The 18771-nt window shown below is 34.8% G+C and overlaps 1 protein-coding gene across 1 annotated transcript in view; it reads left to right on the top strand.

Annotated features, from left to right (window-relative positions):
- CCDC141 (coiled-coil domain containing 141) overlaps positions 1 to 18274 on the top strand; it is a 71511-nt gene extending 53237 nt beyond the window's left edge. The window contains exons 19-24 of the mRNA XM_010011087.1: positions 3003 to 3143; positions 4395 to 4589; positions 6323 to 6506; positions 7745 to 7854; positions 15530 to 16416; positions 18010 to 18274. Of these exons, the coding sequence (XP_010009389.1) occupies positions 3003 to 3143; positions 4395 to 4589; positions 6323 to 6506; positions 7745 to 7854; positions 15530 to 16416; positions 18010 to 18274 (1782 nt within the window). The remainder of the gene's footprint in view (positions 1 to 3002; positions 3144 to 4394; positions 4590 to 6322; positions 6507 to 7744; positions 7855 to 15529; positions 16417 to 18009) is intronic.
- The last annotated feature ends 497 nt before the right edge of the window (positions 18275 to 18771 follow it).

The following is an 18771-nucleotide window of genomic DNA, read 5'->3' as shown; positions in this document are numbered from 1 at the left end:
GGGAAAGCTCATATGACCTTTGGGATCTGTATATGCCAGTTTGGGCTTTCTGCTTTAATAAGTAGCTTAAGCAGCAGCTTCCGAAGGGCCGCAACTCCACTGCATTACACTGCAACCATTTGTGACAGACATGAGTCAAGCCTCAGATAACCATAGCTTTATACTACACTGAATCTGTTCATGGGATTATAAGTAATAAATAAGATAACTTTTGCAACAAAACAGCTTTTTCTTTAGGTGATCACTTTGAAAATAACATTTATGCATGTCTGCACAAAACTTGCGACAGAAGAGTAACATCCTGAACTAGGTTCTCAGCTGTCTTCAGTCATCTCACTTCTTTCCTCTTCATCATGTCATTGTTTATATGTTTATGGAAAGGTATGATTCAAAATGTGGATTTTAACCAAAGAGGGTAATAAGCTACCTCTGTTCACATGTTGTCAGTAGGAACTGATAGCACATTTCTCACCTTGTAATTTATTTTGCTTGCAGTCCCAGAATTAACGTAATCATTAATTACTTGAACAGTGCCTTTTCTTTCTTCCCACTTTCTGGCTGGCTGTTCTTTAATCTCTGCCACTTTAAAAACCTATTTACAACAACCTGCTTTCATGGACTGTTTTGATTATTAGTGCTACTAAAAGTTTTGTGTAGAAATAGAGAAAGGTAAGTGGCTAACAACACTGAAGTGCCTCCTGGAGTGGCTTGCACAAGAATTCAAAGTGTTTTACTGGAACTGTACTGTTAAAAAAATTTAAATGTTTAAAGCAGCTTTATAACTTACTTTTTCCATTTATTTTGTAGTTGTGTGATAAATCAGAGCAATTGGCACCTAAACCCCTCTCCTCTACTCTCATTCTCTACCTATGACAGGCCAACTATAGTTAGGAACAGCTGCCTGATTTATGACTATGACACAATAGACAAGTTACAAAGTTCCACTAAACTTGTGGGCTGAAGTCACTGCAGTGTATTAAGGTTGATAGTTCCTTCAGTATTTCTCATTTAATTTTGTGGAAAATAATGGGAAACTGAGTTACATTTAGATTTCTAAAAACTGGCAGCCCTATATCATCCTTGGTACAATTGCTGGTGATAACAGGAGTTGTGTACGTGCGCTCTGAGGGGGTAATGTACAAGTCTGAGCTGAATCTGGTTTTTCCACTGAGGCTAAGAGAGATAAGTGACAGCAGCTGCAGACCTTTGACACATGAGACATCACATCTGAAACAAGGTGATCTAATTTCACATACTGCTAGGAGGAGAGCCTTTGGCCTTATAAATGGTCATTAACCTATGTATGCGCATAAGCCAGTGAAATAAGCTAAAATAAACTCTAGTTCATTGCTTCTTTTCATCAAAATTAAACCAACAAATAAGGCTTTTGTGTTCTGAATACAAAACATTGTTCTGCAGTTTGTTTTATTAACAGAGGGGATTTAGATAGATTTTATTATTCTGTGTACTTAGGTGGGATAAAGAGCTTAAACTAATTGGATATCGCAGTGCCAGTGATAGAATTCCCATCTTTTCTATTACACTGAGTGAACACCATTTGTCTATTCTGCAGTAATGTAGCAACATCCCACTAGATGAAATGAAAATGAAAAATATATCCCTTGATGGATTAACATTAGTATGTAATAATAATAATGTTTAATTGCTAGCTGTTCCAATAACTAGCTGCAAAATGAGCACTCATTACTCCATGGATTCTCTGGCAGGGAGGACAAGGAGGGCAGGGGGAAGTCTGTAGGGCTTTTTAATATAAAAAAAAAAAAGCCTGAAATATGTAAACTAAATATCAAATTGTGGATGTGACCTGAACTTGTTAACACTAATCAAATAAAATCTTTTCATTTGTGTGTCTGGAGGAACAGCATTAGAACTGCTGCATTTCTTTTATATCAGTTCATTTAGATTATACCATTTTACATAATGTATTTTTATAAATAATTTGAAAATGGGATCATGGAATTGCAATATAATTAAAATAGTGCCTTTTATAAGATACCCAAAACATATTTTATGCAGTTTTTTTCTTGTCTACTTCTTGTATTCTATGTTTAAAGGCATTCAAAAGTAATCGTAACATCTAAAAGGATTTTTTGCAGTTGTAAATAAAATCGAAAATTACATAGCTTTCAGAGAGAAAATACTGAAAAAAAATTATACTTAATCCAGAGTTCTTTAAAGATAATTTAGCTGAGTATGTTTGATCTGCTTATTCATATAATGCAAAGAATGACATATGGTTTATTAATGGCAATCGTGTAAAAGGATATTAAAACAAACAGATAAATGATGTTGAAAAAAACCCAAACCCCTATATTAAAACTAGTTCCTTTGGTAAATAAACACTGTTTTTAAAATTATGTTGATCATATAGTACTCTTCTTTTTGAAGTGTATTAAATTCGTACTGGTAAATTGGTAATGCATCTGATTCATATGTGTGTAAATTAAAGTGTAGCTTCCCAGATCTTCATCAGTGTCATTCCTATCAGTTTCAATCTTAAAAATATTTCATAGATTAAAGAAAATGTAGCCACAATCCATCTAAATAACAAGATAGTTTTATAGCAAGTTTAATATAACTAATAGTAGTAATCTCAGCTGATATAAGCCCTTCTGAAAAATCTTGAAAGACAATGATGCTACTAGTTCATCCTAGTTTATATTATTATAAAAATAATTTTCCCTAATGTTGAGCTTGCTGCACCAAGTCAGTGCTAACTGGCAATAATACTGTTATGTGCTACCAAATCTATCTAGCTTTAATTAGATGAGGCTTTCTTTGGGTATCTGTTAGGGAGAATCTCTGTGCTACCATACTTGGAGAAATGAAATGAGGATGCTTTATGAGATGGCATAGTATTATTAATTTCAGTACTACATTTTCAGTGGTCAGATTGTGGTCTGCTAAACAGTTGTTAATAAAACCTGAATAGAAGTGTTCTGGAGTCTCTTTTACTAACAAATATACTTATTGTGTTTCAGCTCAGAGAATCATTTAAGGATCTCAAAAAGAAATTCAACAATTTGAAGTTCAACTATACAAAGAAAGCTGAAAAAGCTCGAAATCTGAAAGTACTTAAAATACAGATTCAGCAAGTTGAGATATATGCAGATAAAATACAGGTAATGTTAGAAGCTTTTGTTTTATTGGAGGTTTCACTGATTGAATTGCTGTGGTCTGTGCCAAGCAGATCAGAGGAGATGCAAAATGTATTGTGAGCTTCCCTTTTATTCAGCTTTATATCCTTCGCATCTCAGTCACTGACTGATACATTTTGCATTTTCTGTTCCTTTTATTTTTCCATTTCCTTCAGTGAAATGATCTTATCTCAATTCCTGACTTCCCTGTGTTCACTCTTTTTGTTGCCCATTATTTTTCTATTTAATTTTATTCTCTTGCCTCTGTTCCTTCACAGCGTGTGACTTCGTATTCCCTCTCCTTAAAAAAAAACAAAGACCAAAACCGAAAAAAAAAACAAACCACCACCCCCAAAACAAGCAAACAAACAAAACCAAAATAAAACAAATAGCCCATCAAAATTAACAATAAATGCACACACATATCCCCTTTTGCATCCAGCTACTTCCTTGTCTTTCTCATTTCCTCATACATCTTCAGAACCTTTTTCTGCATGCGTTGCCTTGAGTTGGTCATGCTTATTTGCACCTTAGATCCCTACTAGCCTCAACCATTCTTTAAATTCACTCAAAACTCTTCTCTCAAAGCCTCCAATGGCCTTTTTAATTGCCAATCAAAACTAGCGAGTTCTGTTTACCTGCTCTGCCACTCTACCAGTCTCCTCCATCACAACTTTTTTACTTGAAAATTTCAGTAGCTTCTATGAGTCTTTTTTTTTTTGTTGTTGTTGTTGTTTAAATTCTTACAAATTCAAATCACAGAATCATTGTGGTTGGATGGAATCTCTGGAGATATCTGGTTAAAATTCCTTCCTCAGAGCAGGGTCAACTACATCAGATTCTTAAGCAATATGTTAATATTCTAGGACATGTTTAAATTGACTCATATGTAATCAAAAACTCCAAAGGCTTAGCAGTATTTTTTAATTTCCAGATTCAAATAAAGTTATTTTGTTTAGGATCCCAATTTATTTTTACTACAGATCTTTGTTTGGTTTTAAGCTGAAAAATGTAACCCAATTCTGCCTTTAATAAATATAATTTACATTGATTTTAATCAGCATTGAAGAGGCCTTCCAGTTTCCTTTGATTATTGAAAAAGCAATTTGTACTTGTAAATTTTAAAACACAGGACCAGAAATGTTTGTGTGGTGTTTTCCATGTTTTTTACTAATTATTTCTAAAAACAGAAATATTTTTGTTGCCATATTTAACATTGCTGTATCTTTTAAACAGATTCTTAAAAAGAAGATGGAAAATTTAGAGAAGAAAGTAATTGGCTCTGTAGCTAATGAACCTAATGCTAAAGTTAGAGTCCTCTTGGGGTCAATCAGTGACCTACAAAAACAGCTGAATGACTTTACTAAAGTTGTGGAGGATTACAAGCAAAACCTGGATCTCATGGAGCATCTGCAACAGATGATGGAAGAGGTACTAGTAGATCTGAGAGTCATAGAATAGTTAGGGTTGGAAAAGACCTTAAGCTCATCTAGTTCCAACCCCCCTGCCATGGGCAGGGACACCTCTCACTAAACCATGCCACCCAAGGCTCTGTGCAGCCTGGCCTTGAACGCCACCATGGATGGAGCATTCACAGCTTCCTTGGACAACCCATTCCAGTGCCTCACCACCCTCACAGTAAAGAACTTCTCCCTAGTATGGCTGTAATACCCAGGATTGAGATAGATAAAAGTACTTATAACTACTTCAGGCAAAATCTGTGACTTTCAAAAGTAGATTGGTATTTTTTTTTCCTATTTTTACTTTGTAACTTTGTAGAGAAAAGGGGGAAACCCCATGCAATGTGACCACATTCTTGCATTATTATGCATACTACTGGGGTCTCAACCTCCATATGCCTTTCAAAATGATCTAGTATCTATGATCATACTTATGGGTTAATTTTCTCTAAGTGTATTCTGAGGCAACATAGAAAGTGCTGTAGACCCTCTTTGATAGCTGTCACACCACAAAACCCAGGTTATCACAATCCTCACTTTGTTGTCAGGAAGAGCTGTGTGATGTGTAATTCTGGAACTGAAATGTAAAAAATTTTTTTAACAGACTTGTAAGCATTTTTTTCAGAACAGCAGTCTAAGTCTTTTTGGAGACTTCTGTAACCTTAATGTGTCTGAAGACTGCCTCATGCATTTTTTTTTTTGTTTTTAAGAAAAGAAAAAAAGCATTTGTAACAGTAATTTCCCTTCTGCCACATTCTGTTGGTGCATTTGCTGTGACACAAGAACATTCCTGTCTTTTATTTTTAGAAATAACAGTGTTCATATCTCCAAAGTGTTCTAATTACATGACAAATAAATTCCCTTAATGATAGATCACAATACTAAGGTTTTGTTTAAAAGATGCGCTAATTGTCTGGCAATCTGATCAATGGGTCATATATTGTTAGCAAAACAATTTGTTACAATTTGTTGTGCATATACATTTTTAAACTCTCATACTTTGAGGGAAATAAATTATTTGCTAGAGCTAAAATTTAAGATTGCTTTCTTTACACTGTGTAAAGTATCACCTTTTACTCAAGAGTTTTTCTTTCAGGAATAGGCACAGTCTACAACACTGATTTTAATGGCTGTTTAGAAGGGTCCTTATTAGCTGCTTGCTGTAATGACACAATACAGATGACACTGAGTGAACACCAGATTCTATCCTCTAAGTATTCTTAACCAAAAACATTTATTAAGGATGTTGTTCTAAAGCCCATTCTTGTCAGTAGAAAGATTGCTAGCAACTTTAATGGTTGCTGAGACCAAAAGCCTTGTTTGCTAGTAGAGTAAATCTAAGCAACCTCGCTGCCCTTAGAGCTATATTTGTGTGGCCATGATACAAAGTTTGTTAAATTAATCAGTTAATATACAAGGTGGAAAGAACCCAGAAATAAAATATACGTTTGCAGAAACATTAACTAATAACTTCAGCATGCTAACAAGGTGAGCATAGATATAGTGTTTAAAGAAAATTTAATAGCTGTTAATATTTGAAGCAGCATTGGTACTGAACAAATGTTTTTCAGATTAAATTAAAATTGGAAAATTTAAGACATACTGTATGCCACTGATTATGGAAAGTCTAAGATTAGTCCTGTCTATTCTACAGAAGCTTGTACTGCTGATAGTTTATTATAATGCAGTGTTTTTATCCTTCAGTGTCAATTTTGGTTTGAAGATGTGAGTGCAACAGTCATTAGAGTTGGCAAGTATTCTGCAGAGTGTGAAACAAGAGAAGCAATAGAGACTCTCTACAAGCAATTCAATAAGTTTATTGAGCCTACAGTGCCTCAACAGGAAGAAAAAATTCAGCATATTACAGACCTTGCTAAACGGTTATATGGTGAGGAGCTGTCTGGTAATGTACTGCAGGGAAAAATGCAGTAACTTAGGACAGGATTAAGCAGATTCCTAGATTTGTTCATTTAAGAACAAGATCTTATGAAGTTTAAAAATAAACTGTTCAAGTATTGACTGGAAGAGGTGAAGGATTTCAGAAAAAAATATTTAAAAAATACAAAATATGAAAGTACTCAACATTCTGATAATTGCTTGGTTTTCTCTATAGAGCCTGAGTTCACTTTGAAATCAAATGTGACTGTCCTTGTAATATTTATGAGCCTGGAATTAAGACTTCATGGCTTATGATATCTCATAACAGGCAAGCCTTTGAAGCCAAAATATATTACAGTGATATACCTTAGTGTTGAGTGAATTTTTTACATTAACACTATGAATAACTAGTAGTATTTGCCAACTTTCTTAAGCATTTTATTTGCAAAAAATGTAGATTGTTACAAATACTGTATTTGCAATTGTATTTATTTGGAACATTATTGACCAATGAATGAAGGTCAACAAAATTCTGGTTTTGTTTGGTTTTCCTCCCACTTGTAATGTTTACATACTTGTTGAAGTTATTTTACCCAAAGATAAGGTGACCATCCAAGCAAGGATATACCGTGTACCAACAGAGTCAGACTGTGCTTTTAAATTCCTCTAATTTAGAAACTATTTAGAAACCACAGATCACTTTTTTTCCCCCCTCTTCCTCCCCACCCCTCCTTTTTTATTTTTTTAACTTTTGAAACTTTTAAATATTTTAAACATTTGTATCTGTGGGAAAGGAGCTGACAGAAAAGGTTCTTGACATCAGTTGATTAGGAACACTGGGAGAAAGAACACGCTTTGTGTTTTTTCGAATCATTACATGGGAAAAACCTTTTCCACCCTGCCTTTGTTTTGTATTTCATGTAACAGGGATCTAAGTGTCTCCTAGCTGTATAATAAGGCAGCTAGTTTAGGAGACACTTTACAAGGTCAGTATCTTTTAAAGCAATACCGCTAACCAGACAGAAGTAATTTCCTTCAAGGAGAAGCCTAGCAGAAGACCTGCAGTGACTATGAAGGCCCACGTCAAATGAGCTAGTAAGAGGTAGGGTTGCAAATCACAGAACTCCTCCAGCAAAACAAAACACAGAAAAATGTAATTATTGGAGTATATTTGGGTTACAAAGTAAATTGTTACACAATTGTTTGAGGCATTCTGTTCTACTTCCATGGTTTTTTTTACCTTTGTAGGTATTGAAGAAGGAAAGAAGTATGTTGAAAAAGCCATATTAAAGTACAAAGAAATCATTAATTCTATTGATGAGTTGTGTAAGTCTCTGAGGGAACTTAAGGAGATTAAGGTATATATCTTTTTAATCTGGAGAATGTGTTGCATCTGCATCAACTATATCAGTCTTATTGTCTGAAACAGTGCTTTTAACTGAAGTTAAAAGTATGTAGTATGAAGCATTTCTTAATTATTTGCTTTTCCATTACCTTATGTAGTGATCATAATGAATTGATGAAATGCTATTTGTTTGTGCTCTAAATATTCATCCTAGGATTCTTTTTCTTGACTTCTTCCAGAACTGTTACTACTTTCAAGTAATCTTTAGGGGGAAATGTTGCAGTTTCTTTGAGATTCTAGGAAAATACCTTTTCTCATCTTTCTTGGTTTTTTTGTTCTCTAATATAAGTAATTGTTATATCTACAAAATGCCAAACAATGTAGATTCATGGCTCCATGTTGGAAAAATCATCCCAAAAAAGAAGTTGTGCTAAACCCAAACTAATTTAAATTATGTAAGCATAGAATCATAGAATAGTTAGGGTTGGAAAGGACCTTAAGATCATCTAGTTCCAACCCCCCTGCCATGAGCAGGGACACCACACATTAAACTATGTCGGCCAAGGCTCTGTCCAACCTGGCCTTGAACACTGCCAGGGATGAAGCATTCACAACTTCCTTGGGCAGCCTATTCCAGTGCCTCACCACCCTCACTGTAAAGACCCTCTGCTTTATATCTAATCTAAACTCCCCCTTTTTAAGTCTGAAGCCATTACCCCTTGTCCTACCACTAGAGTCCCTAATGAAGAGTCCCTCCCCAGCATCCTTATAGGCCCCCTTCGGATACTGGAAGCTGTTATGAGGTCTCCATGCAGCCTTCTCTTCTCCAGGCTGAACAGCCCCAACTTTCTCAGCCTGTCTTCATACAGGAGGTGCTCCAGCCCTCTTATCATCCTTGTGGCCCTCCTCTGGACTTGCTCCACCAGCTCCATGTCCTTTTTATGTTGAGGACACCAGAACTGTACAAAGTACTCCAAGTGAGGTCTCACAAGAACAGAATAGAGGGGCAGGATCACCTCCTTCGACCTGCTGGTCATTCTTCTTTTGGTGCAGCCCAGGATACAGTTAGCTTTCTGGGCTGTGAGCACACACTGCTGGCTCATGTTCAGGTTCACATCAACTAACACCCTCAAGTCCTTCTCCACAGGGCTGCTCTGAATCTCTTCTCAACATAAATGTTAAAGAGAACACCAACATAATTAGGTTTATATATATATATATATATATATCTCTGATAGTCTTCTTTGAGCGTAATTAGGAACGTGTCAACTGAGGAAGAACTATGGAAGACAGCTGAGCAGGCTGGATTTCTGTAATAAAGACTGTCTATTCCAACCCCACTCTGAAAGTAATAAATGAAATACATCCCACATGCAGCAATAGATGATGACTTAATTCTTCTGTGAAGCTGAAAGAGTTAAGATGCTTAAATGTCCTACTCTTGTTGGTGTTGAATGTTTTTTCACTTTTCTTTGATGGAATTATACTATAAAATCTGAACACTCAAATTATCCACTCAAAAGCAGTATGAGATGTCAAAATCAGAAATGAATTGTAAAACTAATCAGCTGAATGGAAAGAAAACTTTGCCTTGCACTGTGACCATAAAAAAAGCTTCAATATAAATGCCAATTAGGTTTTTTCCCAAATTCTTCTCCAATGCATGTGTTACTTAAATGCTATTGTAGTATTTAAATAGCCCCAGGTTTTGTCAGGCTTGAATCTTTGATATTTTTGCAAGCTCAACATAATACAGATCTTTTCCAGAGAAGTGGAATTTCAAAATAATTGTCATATTTGACTAATTTTGCTAAATGTAATGTTATCTTTCTTTAACAGTTTTTTGAAGAACACTTTTTTCATGCAGAACCATTCATAAACTATTTCCTGATTACATTGACCTTTAATTTAAATAATTCTTTTAAAAAAATCAGTCAGAAGGAACACTATATGTTAAAAAAAGAATTTTCTGCAATATAGAGTTCTGCAAATTTTTTCAAATGAAAGTTATTTTTTATAATGTGTAACATTCTGAGATTTTAAAACTGGTATTTTTATTGAACATTTCCAGAATATCTCAATATTTGATGTCTGTATCTTATGAAGAATAAGTCATTCAGCAGATAATCTTCACTAATAAGTGCTATGAGTATGGAAGGCCATGACTATGAATTCACTTTTACTTCCTGTCATTTTTAAAGCACAAATTATTGAGAAATGTGCAGTCTGCTGATTATACATGGCTGAACAAAAACAACTCTTTGAGTTTTCAAGTGCAAAATTTAATAATACTTTTTTTCTTCAGAAAAAAATATATTGATCAGATCACAGAATTTTTCACTTGTTTAATTATAAAATGGAAAATTAATAATGCAGTGCTTTCTTATGAGAACTCATTTAGGACAGTAACTTTTGGTTGGACAACTAAAGATGTGAAATACACAAAAATGACTATGAAACATTTGTTTTTCCTTATGCTGTGCCACTGTGATATTCTTTGTACATTTCTCCTATGACAGTTTTAAAGGATTCATGAAGTCTTGATAAAATACAGTATGGTTGTCCAGATTTCTGTTATGTAAGCATTTTGTAACCAGTTGTGCAGTGCTTGAGGTTTCAGCTAGAAATAAGTATTAACCAAAAAGAATTGTAAAGCAGCTGATCTAAAGTACAGTTAATTACATTCAGAATAGTTATGGACTGTCTAGATGGGAGGCTGAAGTAGGGAGGAAAATGAGAACAAATGCAAGTTCTGCCTGGTTATGTTTTATGCTAAGAGGATATTCTCCCCTTTCCACATTTTAGATGAATTTGAACATTCTAGAGACTGAAAAGTATTTATTTCCACCCTATAACAGTTTTTCTGAAATCCTGAGTTTTTTTTCTGGATTTGTTGTTTATCTTTTTTTTTTTTTTCCAAATAGTGTCAATTTCTTAATATTTTATTTTCCCTTGCTTATGTTGGGTACAAATTGATTAATATTTCTGAGATTCTTGACCAACCAGTGAAGTCTTTGGTGTCCTATACTTTGCTTGACTCAGAAAAGATCCCCTCAGCTTTGAAAAATATTGCCTTTGCTTGTCCAGGGATGAATGAATCAGGTTTTGCTGTATACTTTTGCCATAAGCAATTTACATCTAAGCTGATGACAGGCTTTAGATAACATTTCACTGATTCTTTCTTCTCTGTTGTACAGAGCATAAGACATTGTATAGCTAACAATTGGTACTTCCCAAATTTTCTTTTCACATTGCAGAAAAGTGAGTTTTCTGGGGAGTTGGTTACTTTTCAAAAAGAAAAAAGAAATGGTCAAGAAGCATGTGAGGCTGTTATTAAAGAAAAAGCAGAGGAACAAAAGCAGCAGGTAGTATTTTTCATTTAAAAAAAAACAACCAACAACTTAGATAACACTAGATTTTTTTTTTTTCTTTTATTTTTATTCTATTTCTTAAAAGGCTTTGTGTATTGATGGGAAGCTTCTTGGTTTTCAGTCTTCAAGCATCCCTTAAGATGGGTGTTATCAGTGTAGTCTTGGTCCACCCAATCCACATATTTATTTTACCGTTTTTCTTTCGGTTGTATTGCCACAGTATTATTGATGGAGATGTCCTCTTTTTAACTATTTGTCCTTCCTCAAGAGAGGACACATTCTGCTCTCTCCATTATAAGGCAACTTAAGGGAATATAGGAAGTAATGGAGACTGCTGTTTTTTTTTCCCAGAGCCCTTGTATTCATAAATCCCCTAGAGACAAGCTAAAGAAGTGTTTGATTTATAAGTAATATGCTATGAGAGAAGCTCAGAACTTGAACTAAGTAACAGTGGAAATTATGATTCTTTGCTGAATCATTAAGATCTTCATCAGGAAAATAAAGTGGGTTTTTTTAAAAATGTTTTTCTTCCAGATGTCATCAGGTAAATTGCTTACTAATTCAGAAAGCATTACTCAGAAGAGAAAAAATACTCTGTCTCCTACCAACACTAAACAGGTATCTGCTGTTCATGTTGATTTTTTATTTTTATTTTTATTTTTAAATCAAATCGAAGGACATTGTTGTGTACTTTCAATGGAATTTTACTCCTTAATTTGTTGCTTCTCAGAAGTGATGGATATTGTTATAGATTGGTGGGCTTTGATTGTTTTTTCATTCACATTATTACAAAAATCCAATGCAAAACAAGCAGAGGGTTACTTCAGCTTTACAACAGTGTGAATAACAGGAAAGCAGTCATGGTAAAAAGATGGTGGAACACAACCACAGCTGTCAGCAGTTCATTATGACATCATGTCACAGATAACTGTGGGTTGGAACTAGATGAACTTAAGGTCCTCCCCAGCCCTAACCATTCTATGATTCCAATCTACTGTACTGTTGGTATGATGCTTTACATCAAATAAATAGCAGAACTCAGTTTTTAGGAATTACTGATCTTTGCCCTCACCTCAAAACGCTTAAGTTACATTTCTATTGCCAACATTCCAAACAGTAGAGATCATAAATAAATTCTGAAGTATGGATTACATGGTGAGGATAATGCACAAAACAAAACTAGATATCGAAAGACTGGGGCATGCATTTAGAATGATAAAAACCCTAGCAGACTAGCATGTTTTATTCATGGATTTACAGTAAATGAATGTGAAAGGTTCCAAATTGTCAATGAATAAATGTATTAGAAATACAGATAATACAAACCCAAACCTCTGTTTTATGAGATTAATTCCGTTAGTTTAAAGAAGATTTTGAAGCCTTGGGATCCTGGATGTAAATGTAAATACTACATGAAATATTCTGGTAAATTGGATAGAGAGGTAATATATTTAAGTCTTTAGAAAGGTAGGATATATTGGTAACCGATCTAGGGCTCTAAAATGTCCATTTTGCCAGGTGGTAACATAGACCAATACTACAAGACATTAAATTGTGAATTTTTGTGGAGATTCAACTATTAACATTCCCTTTAGTTCAATACAGAACATTTTATAATCTGCTGATAAGCTAAAACTGAGCCTAATAAAATTTCCTACTTTTGTTCCAAGTCCATGGGAGTTTCACCACTGACTTGGAGCCCAGATTTCACTGAAAATTTTGTGACTGTTCCAAAGAGCCACCTTCATGAGAGTCTCCTGTCCCAGCAGATGTCCATAGCCCTATTTTACTAGGCCACAGTTTTGTCAGTCCTCATCAGACTGTGCCTCAGCTGCCAAGGGGAGAAGTCAAGGGTATGCTATACAGCAAATATCAGATGTGAAGTATGGCAACTATGATGCCTCCACCCTTTTTATCACTCTATCCTTCACTTGGAGAAGTAGCAGGTTCATCTCACTGAAGCTTTTCTGTCTTCCATTTCCATCCTTTACAAGGAATGACCTGGCCCATACCCAACCTCTTGTCTAATGGGCCACCAATCTCTAATTTTGCCTATGCTTCTGCAAATTGGTTTTGCAGTATTATTTTGCTTCAGAAAAAAATATCACCTAAAAGTGCCCTGGACCTTCTCATGGCACAGTCATCCTCATGCTTTTTTGATCCCAGGTTGTATACCAGGGCTGAAGGTCTTCATGCTGCAAAGCCTGTCTGACAGCTTGCTCACTCACTGCCCACCCGTCGTTCTTTTTCTCGGCATTTTCCCCAGGGTAATTTTCCAGCGATTTCTGAAATAACTTAGTTCAATTCTGTGGCCTCCTCAGACAGCATATCCCTGCACTAAGATCCTAGATTAGTCATTGGAAGATTCCTACGCTGTAGTGGCTTTCCTGTAGTTATCCGAATGTGTATGCCACTGTGTGTATATTGTGCATAGACTCCTCAATAGACAGAATGAAGCTGGATCATTGATTTCATTCAGACAGTAGACACTGGCTATTCAGAACCTATGCTTTTAAATATACCTCCTCAGAATTTAATGCTATAAAGAATTTTTCTATTTCTTAATGCTTAATCAGATTTGGTTTCTTATATTTGTTACTGTAAGTCAAACCCAAACAGCCAGATTTTGCTACTGAAATGCCTATTAAAGCTTCATTTAAGAAAGACTTGCAAATTTGGTCAGGCTTAAGTCTGAGAGCACTATTTAGAACAATGCTGATAAGGTTGAAAGAGCTGGATGACAGTCAAATTTGCAAACCCTATAAAAAAACCCTATAAAAATATATTGTGTGAGTGTTTATTGGAATTAATACCTAAAAATAATGATTTCTTATGAATAGTTTAAATTAGAACACCAATTAAGAAATTGAATACATGCAGAAAGAAGTAACTCAGTATTTATTGTTTTCTGAGTAATTGGAAAGGGGAAAAATTGACATATTTCACCAAATTTGAAAGTAAATTATAATTTTTCATGTTTGTCCATGATATATTCATATTGAAAGATACTTTGGAGGTCAGAGTTCATCAGGGGATGCTTGTGGAAAACACATTTAATATGTGTTCATCTTACAACTGAACTTCATCTTACAACTGAATTAAATTCTTTAGTAAATAGAGACAATAAAATCTCAATTTTCTTCTAGTCATTCATTCATGGATCTGGCATGAATCACATGGCTTTGAAACAACAACTGTATTAACTTGGAAAAATATCTGTATTAAACCATATCTACAGGACCAGGGCACTACTTCTTACTTTTGTTTTTTTAATTTTGTGCACTGATTATTAGGTTGTATTTAAAGCAATAAGGCAAAAAGAAAGGTGAAACACATGTGCCACTGCACTTTCATGATGGATACTGCCAAAGATACCTGGTTTGGAAAGCAATGACATCCAGTGTATCACCCAACTAATTTGAGTGAACAGTTTATAGGTGATAGAAACATTGCTTATAGATTACATATTTTTGTATAGAATTTAACAGTGAGAGAATAGCATAAGAAAACATTATGAACACCTTTGCTGAAAGCCCTGGCGCAAATAAAATTGATCTAAATATATAAGTACATATTTACATAAAAATCAAGAGGCAGAGAAGTAATTAATACATCAGATAATGTCTTTGGTGCTTTACAGTTAAAATTAATGTACTCATGCCACATCCAGTTCTTTTTGAAATATGGTAAGAGGGATTTTTTTCTATTCTAGATCCAAGATAATATAAAAATAATTTTAGCATTGTTTTCTGTTAATCTTTGAACAATATCTTGAAACAGCTGGCATAAAAAGAGGGAAATATAAAATGCTTGGAAGATATTGATTTAATTCTGTAACTCTTGAACAGGACTGGTTACTGTCTCAAACAATGAAAGTCCAGTAACCTGGCTGATAATATATTCTTATTACTACATAATGATTTCTCATTTAGATGTAATTAGGCCACCTCCTCCTCCACCTTCCCCTTGCAAATGCTCTTATAAACAGCACCTACAGGAAAGCCACAGTTTGTCCTTTGTAGAAAGAGGGACTGTCTCTTTTACTGATCCTGTTGTAATCAGTGCTTATATATAGTTATAGTATCTGCTAAAAAGTATCTGAACAGTTTGAATTCCAGTTAGCTGCTGCAAAATTTTCTCATGAATTTTGATTTCCCACATATTTCCTCCTGCTTCTCAGAATGTTAAGCTTAATTAGAAGAAATATTTCAAATATTTTGCTAGCTGCTGCATGAAAAGTGCATGCATAGAATGATAACTCATTCTCTGTTTTTCTTTTCCTTCTTGCCTTTCTCTTCTTTCCCATCCTAATTTAAGGACAGGAATAAATTGGCTGATATTCTAATTATCTGTCCAGCTGGCGAGGATCTTGTTTCACAGGATACAGAGCTGTCATCTTCGGCCAAAGAGGATAGTTTACAGACTGAATTCCTGGCAGAAGAAATACCCTCCGGAGATGAATATGAGTGTATATCACCTGATGATATCTCTTTGCCACCGCTTTCTGAGACGCCAGAATCCAACCTCTTACATTCTGAAACAGAGCTAGAAGAGCAGTGCTGTTGTAGTTCTCATAATTTGCATGTCAGTTCCTATAGCTTGCAAATGCAGAAAACTGCTAGTATTAAAAAAGTGATGGAAGTCCCTGGTATCTTAACAAATTCTGCTTATGCTGATGCTACAGATAATAAAATAGAAAGCCCATCAGATCACTTTGAGAAGTTTTATGCCTCTTCAACAGATTCTGGCCTAAAAGTCAGGGCAGTATCTCCTTTGACTTGTAGCTTACAAGGAATATCTGAAGCCAGCACTGCTTCCTGCACTATAAATGCCAAACCGGTATACAGCATGATGAGTGAAGTGTGCAAAACACATTTGCAACACCTTGAGCTTCATAAAAGCATGGTAGAAACACAAGAACAATTGCATGACTTGAATAACTGTACTAAAACCCAGGACAGGCTGCATGCTTTGCCTGATGCATTCTCAGGTTTCGTGTTTCAATCAGACACCACCAGAAGCTGTCAGAGGCAGATGGCCACCCGAGAAGAGATTAAAAGTCCATCAGAAAAGAACAGCATGGCCAGCCTAACTGGACAGGCGCCTAACTTCTCCCAGCTTCTATCTAACAAAACCGTCATGGAAGGTTCTCCGGTAACTCTGGAAGTAGAAGTAACGGGATTCCCAGAGCCTACACTGACATGGTGGGTAGCTTATAATAAGTAGTAAACATACCTATTAGCAAGACACCATGAACCACTTATAATGAAATTAGTTATTATATAGACTAGAATAAATGGCTTGTGTACTTTCTACTCCACATTTTTGCATGATTCCCACCTACAAAATTGCCTTTGACAATTAACCTACTTGAGATAACCTCTCTGTACTTCATTTCATGAATAATGACAGCATCAAACTACTGCAAGCATTTCCGATGTTCTTTTTAAGCAAATATACAGTTTTTAAATTCCGGAATATGACATTCCACTTGTTCAATAATTTCTTAAAATAAATGCACGCTCCAGATTTGTCATAAGTAAATTCACCTGCATTTTACTCATGATATATGATATTTGGCATGATACATGGGTGAACATGTACACACGCATGTATGCTGTATATAGGCACTAAATGTACAAACAGACACACATTTACGCATATGTGAGACTTCGATGTTGAAAACTGGAGAGAGATTATAGGTTAAAAAAAACAACCAAAACTAAATAAAACTAAAGTTTTATATATTTGTGTGCACACGCTATCTCTCTCTGAATTGCTGTATGTCTAATTAGGGTACTTTATACTGCATTTGTGAGAAATACAGAGGATGTAATATAAACATATTTTAAGATTACTTTTTAGAAATTCTCTGCCAATGAACAGAGACTGAAAGAGGGGCAGCTTCCTTCAGATTTAATCATAACAAATAATTAATTTAGCTAAAAATATATACAGTGTTGATATACGGTCTTTTAAAAAGACATTCAACTGAAAGCATTTTACAAATTAGAAATTTATAAAAACAAAAAATGTGTTTTTTAAATAAAAGTTTTTAATTTAACTAAAAATACAGTACATGTATTTTGCACTGATGTAGGCATTTTATTGAATACACATGCAGAAAAGTATTTCTGTGTTTGTGTAGGTTAAACGTAGCTTATACTGAAATGTCATGAGGCAAGAAAAGCTAGAATTTTCTCTCACTTCCACTGTGTAAATCAGGAGTCAATGCCAATACATGGTGACAGATCCTCAACTGTTAGAATATGACACCAGTTCTATGGAATAATTTCTAATGAGTTGTTCTATTCTGTTTGATGCTGTGAACAAAGTAAATGTTAAGTGGCCTGGGGTGGAGGAACAGGTCATTGGCTGTTCTTTATACTGAAGGCACATGTTCAGAAAGGTTGTACATGCTTATGCATCTTAAGAGCCTATTCATGAGCTTAATGTGGATGATTCATCACATTACTAGCAAAAGTATTTCAGCACCAAGTTGAGGGCCCAGGCCTTCATGCTACTCTCTCCAATACAGCAGTGAGATAAATATGACTTGTCCGTTCATAACCATTTGCAGAACCACATTTTCTAGTAATAAGAATGTATTATCCAGCAATTTGAATTGTTTAAATATTCACCCATGTTTACATATGATTTCAAAACTGAGGAATGAGAGCACAGCAGTGAGCTCTATCCTTTGCTGTCAGTGTAAAGGTAAAGAGTTTTTTTGAATTTGAGTTCTACTTTGAATACAATGATATAAATCTGACTTGAAAACTGACTCTCTGCTTCAGGTACAAGAAGGGCCAGAAACTGACTGCAGATGAGCACTTAAAGCTTTTGCAAAAGGAGACAAAGCATACTTTGTTCATTCAGAAGGTGTGTGATAAAGATGCTGGCCTTTATGTTGTTCGGGCTAAAAATTTGAATGGCACTATCTCATCAAGTGCCGTTCTCCACGTGAAAGGTAACAGGCCACCTATTATAAGAATAGACTGGATAATGCTGTGTGTCATCTGTATTAGTGTATCACTAATGTACTGGCTATTCACAAAATAAGTACAATATTGATTGCACTGGACTTAATTCTCACATGCTAAGACAACATTAAATTTATTTCTTACACTGCATCTTTCACAGTCTGTATCAAACCACTTCTATGTCACACTCAATATATTGTTCGTTTCTTTAATACCGGTGCTATGTGCTCATTTTCCTTTCTCATAGTGATGTTGAGATAAAAAAAATGTCTAGAATCTGAGGCAGAATTTTGCTTTCTAAAAATGTAGGTATTACAAAGCGTTGGAAACAGTTTTAATGGTTATAGGTATTAAATGTCAAGATACACCTACATAAAGCACTCAAATCAAATTATACTTTATATGCCTTTTTTCAAGGTGGCGTAGAAGGAGTTGACATGTTTTTTAAACATCAAATATATTATTTCCAACTACATTTTTCTTATATACTGTTTTTTTAAAAACAATATTTGTACAATAATGCTTCTTTGTACTGAAATCTTACCATTCACTGTTGCACTGGTGTAGATCAGATTT

The sequence above is a fragment of the Nestor notabilis genome, unplaced genomic scaffold (genome assembly GCF_000696875.1).
Source record: "Nestor notabilis isolate BGI_N333 unplaced genomic scaffold, ASM69687v1 scaffold2433, whole genome shotgun sequence".
NCBI classification, from domain to species: Eukaryota; Metazoa; Chordata; class Aves; order Psittaciformes; family Psittacidae; genus Nestor; species Nestor notabilis.
This window is presented reverse-complemented; position numbering and strand designations above follow the sequence as displayed.